Source organism: Gordionus sp. m RMFG-2023, chromosome 2, assembly GCF_954871325.1.
Source record: "Gordionus sp. m RMFG-2023 chromosome 2, tfGorSpeb1-WG-v2, whole genome shotgun sequence".
Classification (NCBI taxonomy): domain Eukaryota; kingdom Metazoa; phylum Nematomorpha; class Gordioida; order Chordodea; family Parachordodidae; genus Gordionus; species Gordionus sp. m RMFG-2023.
This window is the reverse complement of record NC_088776.1, coordinates 36,129,210-36,152,759: the sequence shown is the minus strand read 5'-3', so window position 1 is coordinate 36,152,759 and position 23,550 is coordinate 36,129,210. Positions and strand designations below refer to the sequence as shown.

The 23,550-nt window shown below is 27.0% G+C and overlaps 1 protein-coding gene across 3 annotated transcripts; it reads left to right on the top strand.

The window, feature by feature from the left end:
• The first annotated feature begins 467 nt into the window (after window positions 1–467).
• On the top strand, window positions 468–22,410 carry LOC135923107 (alpha-1,2-mannosyltransferase ALG9-like). Of its 3 annotated transcripts, XM_065457681.1 has the most exons (16): window positions 468–589; window positions 630–761; window positions 805–875; window positions 930–1,194; window positions 1,250–1,323; window positions 4,672–4,759; window positions 5,887–5,992; window positions 7,291–7,379; window positions 8,054–8,117; window positions 10,324–10,400; window positions 10,664–10,735; window positions 11,252–11,369; window positions 11,605–11,779; window positions 12,090–12,222; window positions 21,737–21,867; window positions 22,259–22,410. In XM_065457681.1, exons 2-16 carry the CDS (start codon window positions 720–722, stop codon window positions 22,365–22,367), a joined length of 1,614 nt encoding a protein of 537 aa, XP_065313753.1. In that variant the 5' UTR covers window positions 468–589; window positions 630–719; the 3' UTR covers window positions 22,368–22,410. The 3 variants fall into 3 exon arrangements, with proteins under 3 accessions (XP_065313753.1, XP_065313755.1, XP_065313754.1); XM_065457683.1 differs by lacking the exons at window positions 21,737–21,867; window positions 22,259–22,410 and adding an exon at window positions 12,651–12,747; XM_065457682.1 differs by lacking the exons at window positions 468–589; window positions 805–875 and having other exon boundaries at window positions 653–761.
• Window positions 22,411–23,550: the final 1,140 nt, after the last annotated feature.

Here is a 23,550-nt window from a genome sequence, read left to right as displayed (position 1 = left end):
TAATCAGCTATTATGTAAAGTAAGAAGTATTTAAAATGTATTTGAGGAATTTAACATTAATAAAATAATACAATATTGTATTTTTGGATTTCTTATTAAATTTTTATCTTGAGCATTTATATAACATTTTAATCTTGATCATTTTATGATTATATCATTTATTACCTATCGTATGATTGTATTTTATAAACTTAATGCTTTAAACGAAATTAATATAAACTAACTTACTTTGTAACCCAATGATATATATAAATCATTGTTGTAACCGCATTAAATATTTTCTAAAATAGATCAGCTGATTGCTAATGATTTTGTCGCAATGCACACCATGGTAACTAAACGGAAAAATCTTAAATCTAATATAATCTCAAAAGCCTCCCCAGAGCTGACTCAGAAAATAGAGTTAATTAAAAAATTTATTTATATAAATACTTATTTAAAACATAGACAATATTATAATACTGAAAACACCAACATATGGATTTTATCTCCTATCAGTGCCTTTAAATTATTGCTATCAGTTAGATTAGTATCAGCATTATGGTCGAATATCTCAGACTGTGATGAAACTTATAATTATTGGGAACCTGTAAAAAATTATATGAAAGCATAAATTTAATTAATTGTAGACTCATTTTTTATTGTATAATTATGGCTTTGAAACCTGGGAATACTCTCCTTCTTATGCTCTCAGGTCCTATTTATATTTGTGGATTCATATGGCTCCTGTAAAGTTATATAAGTATTTCCAAAATAATAAGGTGAAATTAAAAATATCACCTAGATGTTTTTATATTTATATAGATTCTGATATTTTATACAATCCGTTGTTTCTTATCTTTTTTTGGTGCATATTCAGAATTAAATTTTTATATGTAACAATATTAATTATTTTGACCATTAAATAATTATATTTCCTAATCATTTAGTGGCTTGCTTAAAAGATTTCAGTCAAAGAAACATATCCCCTCTATGTATCTTTGGATTACATTATTTTCTGCTGGAATGTTTATATCTAGTTCTGCCTATTTGCCATCCACATTTGCTTTACATTTAATCACTTGCAGTTATGGTTTATTTTGGCAACAAGATACTATCAAAAAATTTAATCAATCTCAGAGCCATGAGTTAGGTGGTGAAAAAGATTATGTGAAAAAGGGACTAATGCAATATATATCTTTAAAGATGACAACTGTAAGTAATTACAAAATAACAGACTATTAATATTTTTTTGTTTTATTACATCTAGATCAAATATTCATTCGCAATATCTCTGATGGCCATGGCTGCCATTATTGGTTGGCCTTTTGCACTAATTTTAGGGTTATAAAATTTTTAATTTTATAGGCTGAAATTTCTAATAAAATTTATTTGAACCACTAGATACTATACAAAATTATAAAATCGATATTATTCATATTGTATTTGTGTTTTTATTTTCAAAAATAAAAAATCTTCAAAATTTTTATGAATAAATCTTTCAATATTTTTATCTTTAAATAATTTATGATTTCATCTTGAAAGATTTTTTATGCATGAAAATTATAAAATATTTACTAATAAAAGAGCATATTTAGAATTCTAGGCAAAATTTTATCAAAAATTTTTCTTCTTTATTTGAATATTAAAATTTAAAAAGATATTTATAGATGTAAAAAAAATAAAATGTTCCATAAAAATGTCTAAATAATTTTAAATATTTATGAATAAGTATTAATATTTACATTAGAGATATGCAATGGACAGATTTTTAGCCCACAAGCCAACCCATCCAATATTTTAAAAAATATACCTGCCCACCTGCCTATTAGTCTAAAAATTTATCCATAAAAAAATTTGACTCACACCATCTGTATAAAATTTAAATAGGCTCATTCTTTCAATTTTTTAAGCATCTAATAAAAAAAAAAGATTTATTTTCAGTCCTACAAAAAAGTTTTATAATTTAGGAAATTGCTATATTAAGCATATATCAATTTAAATTACAGATAAGTAATTTATTTGATCTAATGAAATATTTATGTAATAATATAAAATTAATATTTATTGATAGTTAAAACCTTCCAGTAATTCTAATTCCTCGTTCAGAAGAAGCACTGATTGGAATTGCCAATATTTTTCTAGCTAATCTTAATAGCTTTGATAAAACATTTTCTTGTCATTTCCATCAAAATGGGAAATTCGTTTCTAGTATATCCCTATTCAAGTCATATATTTATAAAAAGTGAAGCCAATAATATTAAACGCTTGGGATTATACATATATAGATCGTTTTACCAGATCTTTTCTGTCAACTCCACCACGGAAACTGAAAATACAAAAACAAATAAATATCGCCACCTTAATAATCTTTTGTTTATTCCAGTAGTCTCAGACACCTGTGGATCATCTGTACCCCAAGCCCTAAAATTATTCTAAACAATAGGGCAAAGGTTACGTTTAATCACAGGTGATCAAAAAGAAGGCTTCTACCTAACAAAGAATATCAATCGAAATTTGTAGATCCAACTATATATCTATACAATGGTCATTAAGCCCCGCCGACCAAACATAAATATATTATTTATTTATTTTTTTTAAATTCTCTTCCTTTAATAAAAAAAATGTAATTTAAACTAATTGTTTATAAATTATAAACTTAAACTAAACTAAGTAGCCTAAAATCTTGCTATAGTATAAAAAACGTTACCTTAAGATTTAAATATTTTGATATGGCATTAGGTAATGCTCTCCTCTGTAACAGTCACATCTTTCCGGTTTTAATTTTGACGTGGATGCTATATATTTCAAACATTGCATTTATAATTTAATAATCTTTAATTGAATTCTCTTTGCTTTTGGGGAAACAGGTAAAATCAGATTTTCACGTTGTTGTTATATTCTTCCATGCTAATCAAATCCAACATGCTTTCGAAAAAATATATTTTTCAAGCCAGGGCCAGATATTTTATTTATGATACTACCATCAGTCCTATCTGCAGGTCACATATGAACTGGTCTGATGGGCCAACACTTTAGGACTTCATTAAAATTTATATTATGGTTATGTGAGCACAGAAGAAAATTTTTTTGGAAACTTTAGGAAAAATAGATCCTTTTTTATTGAAAAATAATAACGTGAACTTTTTTTAAAATATTACATGAAATAACGAAGAATTAAAAAATTTTGAAAACATTGTCTCAATAATAACAACTTTTCAATAATACTCAAAAATCAGTTGAATATCTAATATTAGTAATGTTTTTTCCCTAAAATTTCTGGTATATTTTTTTTCTGTGCACAATCTATAATAAATTCCCAAAACATTTTAATTCTTGTTTCTTCAAAGCTAGGATCTACATATTTGGTGATTATTATTTTTTCATGAAATTATAAGTTGTGTTGTTACGTCATTTAGGCATATTAAAAAATAAATTATTTTGATATAATCAGCTCAATTTTATTCTCTTTTAAATGTTGCTCATTATAAATAATTATACTAACTTAATTTATAAAAAAAATATAAAATTCAGAGTTGTTAAGGAGCCGCTACACTTTTTCAAAAACACCTGGAGCACCCCTCCTTTTAAAATAAGGAGCGGGAATTAGCTCCTTTTAGGGCTGGATTGGAGGAGCGCCGCTCTATTGCTCTTTTAAATTTAATGTATAAATTAAATTATTTTTAAATATTAATAAATCTATTTATTTATTAATTAAAATTCAACAAAAATGAAATTTTATTTAAATTTATGCAATATTAAATGTTGAGCCGAGTTTTATATTGGTTTTTCATCTAATCAGTTAAAATATTAAACATCAAGTTTTTCTTTCTTTTTATATTGGAAATTTCGTGAAAAATTTTGCAAGCCATATTAATATTCATTTTATAGATATTTGATAAAAAATAGTTTTTGATATTATGGATTCAGATATCTTAGAAGAAGAAATCGAAATAAAAAATTAATTATCTATTTAAATAACTTTCTTGCATATTTTCAAATGTTTATAATGATGAAAATATCATTGCTGCTATTATCCTACCTGCATTCAAATTAAATTGGGAATGAATAAAATGTGCACAAAATATGTAACTAAATTACAATTAATTTTTTAAGAAAAATAACTATTAGTTCACGGGAACCCTGCAATGATTTGGAAATTTTTTTTTGGATTCTATGAAATTGATCATCAGAAGATAATATTGGATAAATATTTTTAAATAATGATATCAAAATCACCATTTTTGTTAAATTTTCTGAAATTAAATTTTTTATAAAATACAATACCCCGCTTCCCTCTAGTGCTCCTGTTGAGCGCCTGTATAGTATTGCTAAACAGGTTTTAGGGTAGAAGCGTGGAAGTTTGTTAGATTCAAATTTAAAAATTTTATTACTTTTGCTAATAAAAGATTAGAAATATTTTGATATATCATTTTATATAAATAAAACTTTTTGATAAAAAAATATGATTTTGTTTCGTGTACATTCTAAAAAAATGAAAATCAAAGGAGCGGCTATGGATGCACTTCATTACTTGGAGCGGGTGCTAGCTCCTTTTGAGAAGGTGGGAGCGGGAGCTAGCTACTTTTAAAAAGGAGCGTTAATACCTCTGGAATTTTTAAATATTATCATATTTAATTATTTATAACAAAATTTATTTAATATACTTTATTCATAAATTATATTAAATAGAATACCAATGGCTTTTGAAATGCTCATATTAAATAGAACGTATGCTCAATTCATTAAATGGAGTTTGATATCATTGTTTGGAACCTTGGTTTGTGAATAGATTAATTACAACGAAACCTTCAAACTTGGCCCAATAATTTTCTTATATTGCTATAACATGATCTTAGTCAAACTCTTAAAATTAAAGATGATCATAATGTTGACTGATAATGCCCTTGACTACTAATCACTATAGTTGGGTAATGGCTAAATATAGGTTAATTCGGCTCAATCTTCAGGCACCTGCCAAGAAAAACGTTAACATTAAGTTTATATTAATTTCTTCCAAATTTGAGTTGATATCTTTTTAAGAAAAACACCGAGCCAGAGTGACAGTTTTCGTTTAAACACTTTGTTTAGCCTATTTTTAGCCGACTAAAATTGGCTTAAACAGTTAAAAATTTAGTAATTATCCAAATATATTAATTACTTTATGGAGGTTTCGCTGTATTCAATATATTTTATTAGGGATGTACCGATATTTTTTATCGGATCTGGCCGATATTTCATCTTTTTGTGATATCAATTCTCGGCCAATAAAATAAAATTTTCCTATCCGATAAAATGGCCTCTTAATTTAAAAAATTCCAAATTTCATAATATATTTGATAAATATATTTGTTACTTATTATGTAAATAGATTAATGTTACTATAAAATTTTTTAATATACTTTTAGATTCATGAATATAAACTATAACTAAACATTATAATATATTAAAATGACTTATGTTATGGCATAGTTAAATTATAGATTTTATACTATATTAAAAAGTATATGAGTGAGTAAATTTATGTAGTGATGCAAAATCGCTCCATATGAGCCGATTTTTAAAAGCGGCTAACTATTCTTGCCAAAAATATTGCCTAAGTCTCGAAATTTTGCCAATATATGTCCAAACCTTTGTGCCATCTATGAGCAAAATTTTTAGGCTTGCGTGATATTTTTCTGGGTAGAATGGTGAGTTAGTTGTTTTAAAAATCGACTCAAATAGAACGATTTTCCAATACTAGATGCTTGCATTAAAAATTAAAACGTTTCAGAATACAAAATAATATCGGATCGGTAATCGGTCGATATCAATTTAATATCGGGTCGGATTCCAAAAAGTGGTATCGGTACACACCAATATTTTATTTTTTTTATCTTATTAAAAAAAATTTAAAACTTTTTTTAGATCCCTACCATTATTGTCGATTCTTTTTATTATGGGAAATTTGTATTAGCACCATTTAATTTGGTCGTCTACAATATATTCAGCAGTAAAGGACCCGAATTATATGGTTTGCATAAAAAATTTTATTTTCCAAATATCAATCTTTATCATAGAGGTTTAACAAGCGCCCTTTTCTTAATCGTGAAAGAACTGATCTTACCGGAATCGTATTCCAACATATATGAAGTACCTATCCTCTAAATTTCGGATATTAACCGTAAACTTTTGATCTACTTATAATTAAATAATTTTTCATAAAAAAAAATACTGTGTTGCTAAATGGTTGGATTGGAGCCTATTTTTAAAACGGCTAAGTCAATATTTTAGCAGAAAAATTTTGCATAAGCCTCGAGATTTTGCTATAATGTCTAAACCTTTGTGTCATTTATGAGCAAAATCCTTAGACTTGGGTAATATTTTTTTTGGATAAAATATTGAGTTGGCCATTCTTAGAAATCGGCTTTAATCGAACCCTTTAACAACATTATTTCATACATTCATGGTGAAATTGTCTGAAATTAACAGGGTAGATACTCTATACATGCATGAATACGATTCTGGTAAAATCCCTTAAAATTAGAAGCATATGCTGTATTAATTTGCTAAAAAAAAAACTAGGTCACTAAATCATAGCCCCAAATTTATTAAATCCTTACAACATATAGAGTATAACTTCCCAAAGTAGTAGACTTAAAAAATTAATTTCATAGTTATATTTTTCACCAAAATTGTAAAATAAAAAAGTGCTTGTAGTAAAATATGGTTTAAAAAACTTAATCACTATTTTATAAGAAAATTCCTGAAATATGACCAGTTATTCAGTTTTGTCTTTTTTAATAATATAATATTATATTAAAACGTGAGCCGTAAAATATATTAGTCCACAAGGAAAAGACAATATAAAAGTCATTATTATTTAAAAAATACAGACTTTAAATGAAAAATTTTCTAATCTGCTTTACCGGTTTAATCTGGATTCCCCAGACCGGACTCAAATATGACCGCGAAGAGCTCTATTCCTCCAAATGCACTTGTAAAAAATGATTTTGAACTATACGCACAATGCGTACTTGCTTTGGTAGAGCCAGGCCTGATGACAGGTGTTCTATATCGCACATATAGACTAGAAGCGGTACCATTCATTAGAATAAAAAACACTAATACCACTGTCCAAAATTCTTATCACTGACCATTTTAAACGCTTAAAAGCGGGAAAATGTTATATAATAGCGGGTTATAAACTGTAATTGGATCTTTCATTTTAAAAAATTATATTTTGTTAGCATTGAGATTTGTTCATTAAAATGAACGTCTATTTATGTATTGTAACATGAGGCAAAGTAAATGTAATATTTTATTTTACAGGGGTGGAGCCATGGCATTTCTATTTCGTAAATTTGTTCCTAAACTTCAATCTTGCCTTCTTAGCTGCCCTTTTAACACTGCCATTATTAGTATAATACTTTATATATTATGCACACTTTTTTATCGGGTTAAATAGATATACCTATATAAACATAGCAAAAAAGTTCTACTATACATTTAATTTTGATTTTATTACGTGTCCCTCGATATTAATTTTGATTTAAAATATCTGTCGAATTTTGATTATTTTTAATTATTAATGAGGCTTAGATACATAGGTCCGAATCCGGATCATGTATGGGGTGGACCACCCAAAATAGGTCTAATACAGGATTCTAATAATCCTGCTCAATTTTTATAGATAGGGCACTCTGTTCAGGGTTTAAAGGGTAATACAGTCTGTCTGAATATATAGTACCCTTATCTCATTTAAAGGGTTATTTCAAAAAAAATAGTTACGCCAGGGATTAAGCTTGGCCCCCCTGCCATCTTGTTCACGAATTTCAATAGAGCCAATTTATATTTTAATAAAAAATGTTAAAGAATGCTTGATTGTCTGTTATTTGTATTGTGAAATTTATTGTATTTTAAAATTTTATTTAAATGATTGTGAAAATAAAAAATTTGAAAAAAAAATAAATATTATAGCAATAAAATCTTTTTTAAAAAACCCAAAAATAAATACGGGGTTTTTCATCCCTAGTCCCCCCCCCCATCACTATATTATTCTGTTCTATATTAATTTCTAACAATTATATTAAAGCTCTTACTCATCGTTGTTCAATATTTCGTTAAAAGTAAACCATGCGAGGAAAAAAAACCGAAAAGTATAACCACTATTCAATTTAATTTACTATTTTATGCTCAAAACTAGTAAAGGCCACGGTTTGGTCTTATCTGGACTATGATCCTAATTTAAATATCCAGCGGAACCGCCATCTTTAATTCAAAGACCGGAAACAGGACCAAGGTCCGGACCGATTTATTTTCTAAAATATTTCTATACATATATGTTTCTCAAATAATTTTTTCGAATAATATTTACCTAGTTTCAATTATAAATAGTGTTGGATAGATTTTTTTTAAAGAAGATAAATTTCTTAAATAGATATTACATTTTTGATGTTGATTATGGTGAGGGTTTTTAGTGATCTGCATTGGGCCTAATTTTTCAAACCCGGCCCGAAACTTTTTTAAAAATAATTTATCCTGCCTAGCCCGATCCCGAGCGAATTTTTTTTTATTTGTCCCAAAAAGCCCGACCCAAAATAAAAATTATTTGTCCGCCCTGCCCGAATTTATTTAACTATAGAAAATTTAATTTTTTTGATTGTAAAAAAATATTTTACAAATAAAAAATATTAGCACCTTGTTTCTTGCAGGAATTTTTAAAATATATCAATTTATTTGACATAGTGTAATGATATCATATAACCCGGCCCAAAATTTTTTAAAACAGCCCGTACCGATGTTTTTTTAAAAAAAAATTAACCCGGCCATGATTTGCAGATTTCTAATGGTTATATTTGTTATTGTATCCTGATATTGATTTCAGATCGTCAAATGAGTGTTATATAGTGTTCTATTTCCATTTTTTTACAAAATGTTTTTTTATAAATAAATTCTTCAGTACTATATTCTTATGTATCCAATACAAGGAATACTTTTAAAAAATGCTCTCCTGAAAAATTATAAAAAATAAATGTAGAACACTATAATACTCAGCCGACGAAATACATTTAAAAAAAATAATGGGAGGAAAGAGATCTCTTTTTGTGAATACAAATAATTTCAATATTTTTAAAAAAAAATTACATTAACTTTTTATCAAACAAAATTTAACTTTTTCGATTTGAGATCGAATTTAAATTTGAGATTCATAACGTTTTTTTTAAATATTTTAAATCGAATACTAATTATAATAATAAAAACTACCCCCCAAAATCCTACCTTCAGCCTCATCGTGGCGGGGGAGTGGCAACGCCTTTTGGCGGCTAATGGAGGTCATAAAGATTCTCTATGGTCTGGGTCTTGAATAGGATCACCGTCTCCTCGACGGGGTGTAAGAACCATAAAGGGGTTGATGTCAGAAAGGGCATCCGAATGTAAAAACCTTGCTACAAAATTTCCTAATGATTAAATCAGAGGGAAAACTGGCCAACCTGGGTAATCCTGGAAATCGCCATTAAACGGGAGAAGAAAAAGAATAGACTATATTATTTTTAGCCCAATAAAAACTTAAATGCTCAGAATTTTTTCCCTTTAATTACTTAGAATTAAAAATAAACTTAAAACTCGTTTTTACTCAATTTCACATATATTTTTCTTGAAATCCAAGGCTATTTTCTACGCGTTTTATATATTTTTCTGAGCGATTAATTTCTTTTCAGTTTTATACCTGAACCCATTTAGTATTTTTTTTTGGCAATTAAGCTTTTTTTTATCTGATCGTTAAAAAGTATTCAATATTTATTCTGAGTGTTTGTGTCTGGTTCAACCTATTACTAAACAGCTGCCTATTTAGTATCGACTAAAGAGTCTAAAAGCCAAAAATAATTTTTTAAATAAAAATCAAAAATACTAAAAAAAAGGAAAAATTAACAATGCCACCAAATACTTAAAACAAACCAAAATAGGGTGTCCTAGTTCAAAAGCTGTTTAGTCTAGGCTGAACAGCAATTAAGTATAAAAATTAAGTCGAAACAGGACATTTTTTCTGAGCATTTTAGTTTTAATTGTGAGCAATTAGGAGCTAATAAATATATTTAATCGGTCTAAATGAAGGACTGATAGATATCGAACTTGACCGTTGGCCTTCACTACTCAGTCAAAACTATAAAAAATACTGTCTAAATCTTATGATTAATTGAAGTCCTTGTTGGGCATTGTTTTTCTTAAATATAAAATTTTCATATGTCTCGTTCAATAAAAGAAAAATCTTTTTAGATATAACATTTCTGGTTTTACAATGTCTATAAGTTACTAATTTAAGATAATATACTATTTTAGATTTAAAATATTATTTTAAAAAAGTTGAAATATCAAAACATTTGCTCATATTGACGCCTTTTTATTTATGGGCCTTGGTTTTCTTCACTCAACCCCACAAGGTATATTATATTAATTAAATATTTTCGATATATTTATTTTTGAACTTTTATATAGTAGAGTAAGTACAAACGTTATATTACGTAATATAACGGTCAAAAAAGAATTGCTTGAAATATATGCTTATAATTAATTTTTAAGAAAAATGTTACCATGATTATATATATTTATATAAATATTTATTTTCGCAATCTTAGCAATTGAAAATACCAAATAATTATGTATAACATATAATAATTGTATCCACAAAAAAAAATTAAAATAGGAGGAACGGTTTATATTCCCATGCTATTCTTTCATCATTTTAAACGCCGCGTTATTTTTCGACTATTTTTCGGTAATTAATATTTCATTGACGGTTATTTTGTCTTCTAAAATAAAAATATTAATTTTTTTATGGGATACACTTATCTTAACATTACATATTTTTTATATTGGCAAATAAGGTATTTTTATTACCGTTAAATACAAATATTGTTATGATCGAAGCTTCCTTTTTTCAATTTCACATTAAACAGATCTTTATTCTAAAATATTTACAGAAAGAAAAGAAGAAAGGGAAGGAAGCTAAAATAAACATTTCCCAAGCAAGCTCGGATTTATTTTGATTTAATTCTTGGGAAAATTAATTATATATAATGAGATGTAACTTTTTTGTGGGTTAGTGTTTAAAAATTTTAGGTTATCCTCTTATTGCGATTCTCAGGGGACTAGAAATTTAAAACGACTTAAAAAGTGGAAAACACTAAAATCCAGAGATATCTTTTAAATTATAAGATTTCTTTTCTGAGACCCCTTATAAAATGGGTGTATTTGCATTTATCATTCTCAATCATCAATTTTAATCAATTAGGAAATTATCTCTTGGCTTACCACCGCAACCTCAAAAAGAGTTTATTTCTACTCGGTGATTATATTTTTTAGTCTTTTCCTGCCATTATCCTTGTCACGCTCTATGGCTCTAGTCAAAAGTATAAGATAATTTATTTTTTTAAATGAATTGAATAATTCGAATTATTTTGAATAAAACATGTCTAAAATTATTCGCAAGAATTTATGATGAAACTTTTTTTAAAAAAATATAACAACTTTATATCATATTCGCTGATACAAAGTTAATTAATATTATTCGAACCATCGGTAGAAAATGCAGTAAATTAACTTAATCTTTTTACCTAACATTAAACCAATATTTCCTCACATAAGACTATCATTCAACCATCGACATATATGCCCATATATATTCGAGAAACGAAGAATTATTCGAATACAGTTCCAAAATTGATATCACGCATTACTCTTCGCATATTATTAAGCCACGCATCGTGTGTACTGGTAAGGATTGGTATCGATTTCCTAGTCATTTCTTTTTACCTGAAAAGTAAATAGATATAATATTTATTTATTTTTAAATAAATATGGTTTTATTTTGTGGGTTATAATGAGTCTATTTAAGAAAAGAATTCTACTAAGTGCTATTTGTACCAAACCCAAAATTGGATGAATCAAGATTTTGGATCCAAATTTCCAAAGAATAAGCAATTAACAATACTTTTTTTTATATTCGGCATTTTGCATGATATTTAATTTAATATATTGCTTAACTATTCTCAACAAACCAACATATTTATAATAATGTTTGTATTCTTTTTTTATATGCCATTCATTTTTCATATTATGCGAACATATAGTTGGACGTTACATTTTTTGAAGTCCGAATTTAGGGCTCAATTACCAAAACATTACAATACTAGCGATCGATATGCTACTCGGAAAATTCCAGAAAATATTAATGATCTCAACAGGGAAGAACTAACTAGATATGTTAGATATATATTTATATTTAAAAATAATTAAAACGAATACAGTTTAACCTGAGGTTTATAAAGAGTTATAAATATGGAGAGTTGAAAAGAGGTCTCATTCCATCTAAATAGACTCCCCCTCCCCCCTCTTTTTCCAACTTGATTTCTGAAAGATTCTAGAATAAACAACTATTAAATTTACATATTTGATTAGTTAATATAATTTTAAAAACTGAAATAATCCATAGATATATTAATGTTATGTAACATAATTTTTTTATTAAAATATAACTCTGCAAGGCAGATATATTTTAGTAATGTAGTTTTTATTTTTTGTCATAAAGTAATTAAAAATAACTTGCAAACTATGTATTAAAAAACATATAAGAAATATAATTTAAAATACATATTAAAAATATTTTTTTTGAAACAAACATTAAAAAAAAGAGCTATCTACACCTGGCGACGGCTAGGAATCTTTGTATAATTTAACATTATAACGTTTGTTGTTTGAAAAAATCCCTCGAAATTGTTGTTTTATGGCACTTTTTTTGTTCTGTTTACCGAATAAACAATTTGTTGAAACCACGATTGGTATGAATATATTGTTTTCGTGTGAATATTTTAGTGATATTCTTATCTCGGCAATACTTAATGGATCATGATTATTATTTGAGGATGCAAAAATATCTATCTCCCAGGGAATTAAAGTATGTATATCAGGCCGTGAACCATTGAGTAGTAATGTACACTACATGTATAATTGCATTATAATACATGATAATATCGATATAATAGAAATATATGTATGAATGTATGTATTATATTATTTATATATTATGAATTAGTGTATTCGTTAATTATATGTTTTATAATGATTATATATGTATAATTGATTATATATGTATAATATCGAGTGGTAATGTTTAACTGCCTAATATAATTAGAATGTAGAAACTTCTATTATATCTGGATTTATGTTATGTTTTTATTGTTATATCTATGAATGGTCATGGTTGTATAAATAAATGAATTTGTTATGAATTATCCTATGTTTTCTGACATGTGAAATTATCCCATTTATTATATTGATAACTGAAGTATTTCGCTGTTCTAGATGTGACGGAACTTCACCTTTAAATAATAAATTTTGGATTATTTTTTAATTTTTTCATGCCTCATGTATTGTATCTATTAAAAAGACAATGGAGAGGATATCCTTCATTTACTTTTTATAGGGTTGAGATATTTTTCCCCCGAACCTGACTGTCACTGCAAAACTAAATTCGACGTTTGTAATAAGTGATCTTGTATTTTTGTTTGGATAGGCCTCTATCCATTCATAGCCGGAATTGTTCATAACCACTGAACAGAGGTCAAGCTGTTTTTAGTAATTGCTCGAAGTAAATAATCTACATAGCGTGACACGATAGTTACATCCCAATCCTTTTGTGAGATTATTTATTCTTTTTTTAAAAAGAAATAATATGAGGTACTTAGGATCTTTTTTTTTTTTTTTTTTTTTCTCTTTAGCTTTCACCTTTTCTGGTGGTAAGCTCCTTCAACATCTCTCTCCACTTTATGTTATTCGTACAATCTCTTTTATCTATTTTATACTTCTTTATATTGGCTCTAACTTTATGGCCCCATTGAAGTTTTGGCCTTCCTCTTTTACGTTTGCCTATCACTTCCAATCTTTCAACTTTATTTCCTATGTAGTTCATAGGCCTTCTCATTGTGTGCCCATACCACCTAAGTCTGTTTACCATTAACTTAGTCTTAATGGACACTACCTTTAAACTATTTAGTATTCTTGTACTGCGCACCTTATCCTTTCTTGTTACCCCAGCAATCATCCTCAGCATTCTCATCTCCATAGTTTGTAGACTTCTCTCGTCTGATTCTTTGGTTGGCCATGTTTCCGAACTATATAGAATAGTTGGTTGTACTATGGAACTGTAAATTTTTCCCTTTAATTTGTGTGGGATTCTTTTGTCAAATAGCACTCCAGATAAAGATCTCCACTTTAACCACCCTTGATTAATCTTATTCTTTATCTCTTTTTCTATTGTGCCGTTTGTTTGTATAGTGGAGCCCAAATATTTGCAGCTTTCAATTGCGGATATCTGCCAATCATTTATATCAATACTCTCCGTTTCATCTCCTCCTATCACCATATACTCCGTCTTTTCTCTATTTACTTTTAATCCGTGCGTTTCTAGGATATTTATCCAATTCACTAACCTTTCTTTCATTTCATCCTTGGATTCGGCAAGTATCACAATATCATCTGCAAATATCATATTCCACGGGACTGTTTGAGGTATAGACTGTGCTAATACATCTATTACTGTAATGAAGAGAAGTGGGCTGAGAGCCGACCCTTGATGAACTCCTTCGGCTATTGTAAAGCCTGCTGAAGTACCTGTTGTGCTACGGACCATTGTTGTATGTCCCATATACATATCCTCTATTATTCTTATATATTTTTCTGGAACTTTTTTGTGGCGTAGCGCCCACCAGATAAGTTTTCTTGGGATTCTATCAAAGGCCTTTTCTAGATCGAGAAAGACCATGTGTAGCTTTTTGTTCTTTTCCCTGTATTTTTCACTCATTTGCCTAATTGCATGGATAGCATCGGTTGTTGATCTTCCAGGCATAAAGCCAAACTGTGTCTCTCCTATTTCGATTATATCTCTTAATCTTTTTTCTATTATTTTTTCGTATAGTTTTAGACAGTGTGACATTAGTTTTATGCCCCTGTAATTTTGACAATTGTGTGGATCCCCTTTATTTTTGAAGATAGGAACTAGATAGCTCTGCCTCCATTTTTGGGGGACCTCTTCATTTCCAAGTATTTTATTGTACAGATTTGTGAGGAGATGTATTCCATCATCTCCTAGTGCTTTAAGGCTTTCTATTGGAATATCGTCTGGACCCCTAGCTTTGTTGTTTTTCATATGCTTGAGGCATGTGATTATTTCTTGTTCTGTTATAGGTTGTACAAGGTTCTGACAAGGGGAGTGTTCGTCGAGATGCAATATGTGGGAATTAAAGTTGAGAAGCTCCTGAAAATATTCTTTCCATCTATTCATTATTTCTTTTTCCTTTATTATCAATTTCCCATCTTTATTTTTGATTACTTTCGGAGCTCCGTTTATATCCCTAGAGTTCTTTTCTCGCTGTTTGGCTAATCTGTATATTTTATTTTGCCCTTCTTTGGTATGTAGATCTTCGTACATGTCATCGTATGCCATAGATTTGGCCCTAGCCAACGCCTTTGTAGCTAATCTCTTGGATTTTTTGTATCTTGACTTGTCATCTGCATTTTTGGATTTGTACCATATTTTATAAAGGGCTTTTTTCTCCTGTATAGTGGTTTGTACCTCTTGATTCCACCACCATAGTTCTTTGTGTGATTTGTTGCCTCCTCTTGTCAAGCCTAGCGTCGATTTTGCAGTGTCTATTAATCTGGATGAAAGGTCTGTCCATATTTTTTCACTGACTTGTGAGCAATTTATTGTTTCGTTTGCATTGATTGCAAAGACATCTGTCATTGTTTTTAATTTGCCCCATTTGATGCATGGTTCCGGTTTTATCTTATTTTGAGTGGATTTATTTGAGATTTGTAAATCCATGATTAGTAGCTTGTGTTGCGCGGCGATATCTTCTCCTGGGATGACTTTGCAGTCTATTACATCTTTTAATCTTCTGCGAGAGATTAGCATGTAATCTATCTGTGTTTTCCTAGTACCACTTTCATATGTTATTAAATGACTATCTTTTTTCCTATAGTAGGTGTTGGTTAAGGCAAGGTCGAAGGCTTGCGCAAATTTCAGTACGTGCTCTCCTTCATCATTTCTTTCTCCGTATCCAAAACCACCATGATGCCTTTTGTAGCTATCTCTTGCTTTCCCCACATGCGCATTTAAGTCACCACCAATTATGACTAGGTCATCCTTAGGGATTTCCATTACGGCTTCATCAAGGATAGCTCTAAAGTCATCTTTCTCTTCTTCCTTGCAACCCGTTTGAGGAGCATATACTGATAGGATGTGTAGTATTGATTGACCAATGCAGAGTATAAATCAGTTTTTTTAATTAGAACATTACCATTATAAAAATAATTCGAAACAATAATTTTCTTTATTCGATCAATTAAATCCTCGTAAGAATTCCCGTCCGTAATATGGAGAAGATAAATATAATAATGAATAATTTATTCATTTTTTTACGCGTCATATTTTCTAAAATAATTTTTTTTAAAAAAATAAATTAATAATATTGATTTTACAAAAAAAATACCAGAGTTGTTAACGCTCCTTTTTAAAAGTAGCTAGCTCCCGCTCCCGCTCTTACCTTCTCAAAAGGAGCTAGCTCCCGCTCCAAGTAATGGAGTGCCACTCCATAACCGCTCCTTTGATTTTCATTTTTTAGAGGGTATACGAAATAAAATCTTATTTTTTTTTATCAAAAAGCTTTATTTATATTAAATTATCTATCAAAATATTTATAATCTTTTATTAGCTTTTAAAAGTAATAAATTTTAAATTAGAATCTATCAAACATCCACGCCTCTCCCCTAAGACCTGTTTTGCAATACTAAATAGGCACTCCACAGGAGCACTAGAGGCAGGGTTTAGAACCGTTTAGTATAACGGTTCGGTTCGTTCCGGTTTTTAGTTTAAAATTTTATAAAGGTTTTGTTCCATTTCGGTTTTTATCATATCGGTTCGGTTCGGTTTATAATTTATAACGGTTCTTTTTGGTTTGTTCCGGTTTTTATAAATTTAATTTTAAAAAAAATTAATCATTAACCATGTATATATTAATTTTAGAGAAAAATCTTTTTAGTTTATAATTTCTTATTTAATTTATCCATGATAATCTAATAGATATTTTTATTAAATTTAGGAAATATAAGTTAGACAAATTAGTTTTTTTTTATTTCATAAATAAATAAGATAAAAACAAACATGCGTAAATACAATAATGAATAAAATAATATGTATACTATACTATTTAGGTTTAAAAAGAGAATTCGAACGGATAACTAAAATATTTTCTAATATTTCAGGATTTAATTTAGTTCTCTGCGCAGAGAGTATAAACTTGAAGCTTGAAAATGCTCTTTCTATGGAGACCTGCGTAGCTGGAACTGCTACAGTTATAGCTAACTTATAAAGTTCTGGCATACTATTCCAATAATTCAAAAGATTAGTATCTTTTTCTAATCTCTCTATATTATCAAATGACCGAATTATATATTCTATTTCTATACATTTATTATAATTTTCGATGCCCTGAGAATTATTCTTATTAAGACTTTCATGCGACTTTAATAAATCTTCAAAATCATCATCTAAATTATCCTTCGAATACGAACACGTAGGTATAGTATTTAGAATTTCAATATTCTGATTATTTAGATTTTGTATCAAGTTCCAAGTTTTACAAAGATGTTTTCTGGCGATCTCTCTTTCTTCAAAAGTTAAAAATACATTATATCTAGGGTCGAGATAAATAGCAGAGCAAAAAACTTCATTTTTGAAATTTATTTCTCGTGCTTTCATCGTAGAAACTAAAAGTCTGGCAAATGGAGTGTCTACTTTACTCGTTTGCATGAGACACTTGATCCATGCAGCATAAAAATCGCCCATTGTCAATTGTTCACTTTGTAAATATTTTGTCAAAACATAAGCTGGATATAAAGCTTTTAATATGTCACTAATTATTTTCCATTCATTCTCTGATTAACATTTTTCGCGATCGCTTTGGAGCGATATTTCTTGGCAAAAGCTTTTTAACTCTAGTAATCTCTCCAACATTAAATAGATAGAGTTCCATCTTGTGCAACAATCTATTAGTAGTTTTTTCAAATTTAATTTTGAGAGAATAGCCATTGTTGTCTGATTTCTTATTTTTTTGCAGATGTTTCTTGCTTTATTTATAATGACAATTTCATTTGAATTTTTAATGCAATCATTAATTGCTAATTGAAATGTATGTGAATCACATCTAATACCTATTAATATGGATCTGGCATTTGATGCAAGATTAATATTTTCAATATTAAAAGGTTCTTTATTTTCATCATGAATTATATCATTATTATTTAAATCATCATTATCTATATCATTATTATTTAAATCATCATTAATTAAATAATCGTTAAGGTCATCATCTTCTTCATCGTGTAGTATTAATAGCTTAATTAACTTAATCATATTTGCTGCATTATCGGTGATTGTGTAAATCTGCTCAATTTTTATTTCATATTCTTTTAGAACATCTAGAATAATTTTTTTAAGATATTCTGTGTGTCGTTCTTTAATCACTTTCATGCATAGAGTCCTTAATTTTATTTTTCCGTTATTTATAAATTGAATATTGATCCCTATCATATCTAGTTGGTATATCTAATTTTAACGAAATAAGTTTTTGATATACTTCCTTTTTTATATTTTCCGAAAAATCTAACGCCATTTTTTTAATATTATTGCTTATATTTTCCGAATTGATAGTTAAATTTCCACCCAATCCTATAATTATTGGATCTATAATATTTCGAAATGCTTTGTCGTCACTTGATTTTATTGGCCTACCGTGAACTGTTATTAGCTCGGTGCTGGAGCGGATTAAAGTTTCTTTATTTATATTGATTTGTATTGTAGTAGTGTTGGACTTAAAAGCATCTTGGATTGTATTATACTGGTTTGCAGTTTTCGTTATTTGAATTTTTTTAATAGTCAAATTTTCTTTCTTTTTTCTTAATAATTTGAATTCCCTATTGTGGAATCTTTCTATATGTCGTTCAAGATTTGCAGCATGGTCCCCAGTTAAGACTTTACCACAATCTTCTATTTTACAAATAGATTGATTTTTTATGATATCTAATTTAAAATAGGAACCCACAGGATTTGACTTTTCCCGAACCATTTAATAGATAACTAAAAAGCTATATGATGATAAATGAAAATCTTTTATTATATAAATAGAATAAATAAAAAAGCTTAATAGAAACAATTTTACCTTCATTTTTATTTTTTTAAATAACTTGGATTATAGAATTTAAATGACAATAAATAAAATGGTCATCAATAAATATTTTAATGATATAATAATTTTTTAATTATAAAAATCATATTTTTTTTTAAATTCAGAATTCTAATATTTATTATTAAAATAATATGTTAGTTAGCATTTACCATTATCATATATGCAAAATAAAAAAAAATATGATTAAAGAATGGCATTTGTAATGAATATTTTTCTAAATCTGTATATTTAAATAATAAAAATCTTACTATAAATCTTCAGTTTAAATAAGTTAACTAACATTGCATTAAATTATTTTATACTTTTATTTATTTGTGTTTTATATTAAATAGACTTACATTTAAAAATAGGAATTACATTTTGATGTTAAACTAAATATAACTAGTATAGTTTAATTCAAATTACCCACTCTGATATATTCTATATAAACTAAGATAAACTTTTTTTGAATATATCAATTAATAAGAAATTATTGTAAAACAATATTATATAAAAATTGGTCAGCACTTTATTTCTATTAGATGTTAATATAATATGACAGAATAGGTAATTTAAGTTAAACTATAGTATTTATATTTTTAATATCAAAATGTAATTCCTACTTTTAATTCACTGTAAGTTTATTTAAATATAAAACACATTAATAAATAAATAAAAGTATAAAAATAATTTAATGCAATGTTAATTAACTTATTTAAACAGAAGATTTATAGTAAGATTTTTATTATTTAAAAATACAGATTTAGAAAAATATTCATTACAAATGCCATTCTTTAATCATATATTTTTATTTTGCATATATGATAATGGTAAATGCTAACTAACATATTATAATAATAAATAATTTATAATATTAGAATTCTGAATTTAAAAAAGACAATGATTATAAATAAAAAATTATTATATCATTAAAATATTGCTGTCTATTTTATTTATTGTCATTTAAATTCTATGATTCAAGTTTTTATAATGAGATAAAAAATAAACCATATAATATAAAAATGAATGTAAAAGGTACTTGATTTCGTTATTTATTAATAATAGAATTATATAATTTTTTCCTAATTATTAGCAGGTATTATTCTAAAAGCTTATTAATATCTTATATATAAATTTGTTAATTTAGCCAAGAATAATTATGTCTGATTTTAAGATATCTTATCTAATTAACAGATAAATTGTCTAATCTCTAACAAATCTGGTATTATTTGATATATAATGTTGATAATATAAAAATATTTAATTTGATATATAATGTTGATAATATAGAAATATTTAATTTGATAAGAAATCACCAATTTAAAAAATGCCCCCAAGGAAAATTAAAATTTTAAATTTAGGTTAATAATTTAAAATTAATTATTTTTAAAACCGTTTTGAACCGGTTAACGGTTTGGTTCGCTCTTTTAATATTTTCTTCATAACGGTTCGGTTAAGGTTACGGTTCAGAAAATCATAACGGTTCATTCCGGTTTTGCGGTTCGGTTCGAACCCCTGACTAGAGGGAAGCAGGGTATTGTATTTTATAAAGATATTTTTTAATTCAGGGAATTGATCAAAAATAGTAATTTTGGTATCATTATTTAAAAAATATTTGTTCAATATATTATCTTTCTGATGATCAATTTCATGGAATCCAAAAAAATCTTCCAAATTAATTAGTATTTAAAAAAAAGATTTTTTACTTTTAGATGCTTTTTTAGATTGAAGCTGCTCACTTTTGAAAATTAAATAGTTTTATTTAAACGTTTGATCATTTGGATCAACATCTTTTAAAAGTTTAAAATATTTTTTGTATGATGGAAATGGAAATTCGATTTATTCATCTATGATATCTAAATCCATAATATCTAAAACTATTTTTTATTATATATCTATAAAACGAATATTAATATGACTCCAAAAAATTTTCAATATAAAAAGGAAAACTTGATGTTTAATATTTAAAATGATTAGATGAAAAACCAATATAAAACTCGGTTTAACTTTAATAATGGTTAAATTTAAAATAAATAAAATTTCATTTTTATTAAATTTAATTAATAAATATTATTAATATTTAAAAAATAATTTAATTTATACATTAAATTTAAAGGAGGGGTGGAGCGGCGCTCCTCCACTTCAGCCCTAAAAGGAGCTAGCTCCCGCTCCCGCTCCCCAATTTTGTTTTTGAAAATTGTAGAGAAATACTATAAATAAAAAAATATATAAATTTATTAATTCTAGTAATAAAAAAATACTGATCAAAATAACTGATTCTATACAACAATATTAAATACCTAATATTACTTCTTTTTTTAAAAACGATAAATATAAACTACAGTACTAAAATATATACGCAGCCGCCTAGCACAATAATATGTATATGTATTTTTATTAAAATTATATAACATATTTTTTAACATATATCATACTTGTATATTTATATACTTTATTATAAAAAATTATATAATAATTTTTAACTATAAAATTAGATTGAAATTAGCTACTGTGAGATATTAATAGACATGGAAAATTCAAAAGAAACCTTCCTAGAGCCAAAATATAGCGCTAACACATCGAAATGGTATATCGAATCCAGTTTTCCTTTCTTAGATTCTGCGAGGTTTTCCTTATTTTTAATCATTGTTAAGATTAGGCTTGAATTTTGAATACATTTAAGTTAAATATCTTTTAGCTATTTGAGCTGAGACCTGCAATGATTTAAAAAATTTTTTTTATCTTTTAAAGTCGATAACAATTATTATATTTCTAAAATTATAAGTTAAAAATGATTGGAAAGGTAAATTTGCTCGTAAAAAAAATCACTGCCCTCCCTCAGCCTCAATGTAACGTATTATATTTTTTATACTATACCTTATATGGCAAATTTGATTATTTGAATAAAAAAATTTAAAAAAAAGCCTTTCCAGTAAAAAATAACTAAATATAATCTCGATTTTTTAACATAAAGTATAGAAGTAATAACCTAATTATTTTTTAATAATTGTATTTAGATCACATCCCTTTTTCAGAGCGTTTTATTTGCCATACATTAGCCATAAATTTTTGGTTTACAACAAATACAATGTTTTAATTGATAAAGCTAAAATGAATCAAGTATGAGAGATAAATAAATTATACCTTTCAAAAATTGTGGGTAATATAATTGTGGATATCATGTAATTTATTGTAATTGTATAATAATATATTATATTGCATAATAAAGGTATAATGTAAATTATGTGTTTTAATTTTTTGATCAATTGAAATTAATATGTTAGATTTTGTCATAAAATTTTAAGTAATAAAAACGAAACGCAAGCACCATTCTCTTCACGTTTTCGAAATTAATAACCTTAATGTGATATTTAAAAAAACATGCAACATAATATTACCGCGTTGGTAATCTTATTTCAACATTTTTTTCTACAGTTTAAAATCATTTCTGATTTTAATGATATTATGACAAAGATTTTAATTTTTTTGATAAATAATTAAATGCTTTCATATTTCAATACCTAATTTACATTCAATGAAAATAGTAAGTGTCATTCAAAGAATGTCAGTTTGAAATTGACTCTTATGAATATTATATGATGATTGATGCGTTTAGAGCCCTGCACGGGCTATCTAAAACCCTGCTCGAGCCTCAGGCTGGGACCAAGACTTCTCAGGATCGGGTCAGTCTATAAGAGGCAGCCTGACCCAGGCCTTAATAATCATTTTGTTTCATCGATATGTTAATAGAATCTCATATCATTTCTCATTGAACATTAACTTATTCATTTGCCTCATTTCCATTTCTCAAATTAACAATTTTCTATGATTGTGGTTTTTATTATGACTAGTTAAAACTCTGTTACTTACTTACATCATATTCTATCAAGTTAAATAAAATACACATTATATACTTTAGCCAACATAAAATCTAGAATATTAATCTGTTATAACAGTTATATTTTCATTTGATAATTTTTGTTTTATCTAAGATCTATTCAATTAAATAGCCTTAATTTTTACATTTATAAAATTGTTTAAAGAATGGATCCAAATTTAAAAATAACTTCGGAAAAGATTAGAACTCAAGAATTTGAGACAAAGAAAATATAAATGGAAATTATGGAAGAAATTCCTACTGATGTTTTATAAACAAGGTGAAAAATTGCAAAATATATGTAGTCGTGCTCACATGCTGGAACAAAAAAATTTGTACTCGGACCGTGAAAAAATCACCTTGTAGGGCTCTATATGCTTTGTTATTATTTTATTTATTATAGTTTATGTTTTGCTATTTCATTGGTTAAAC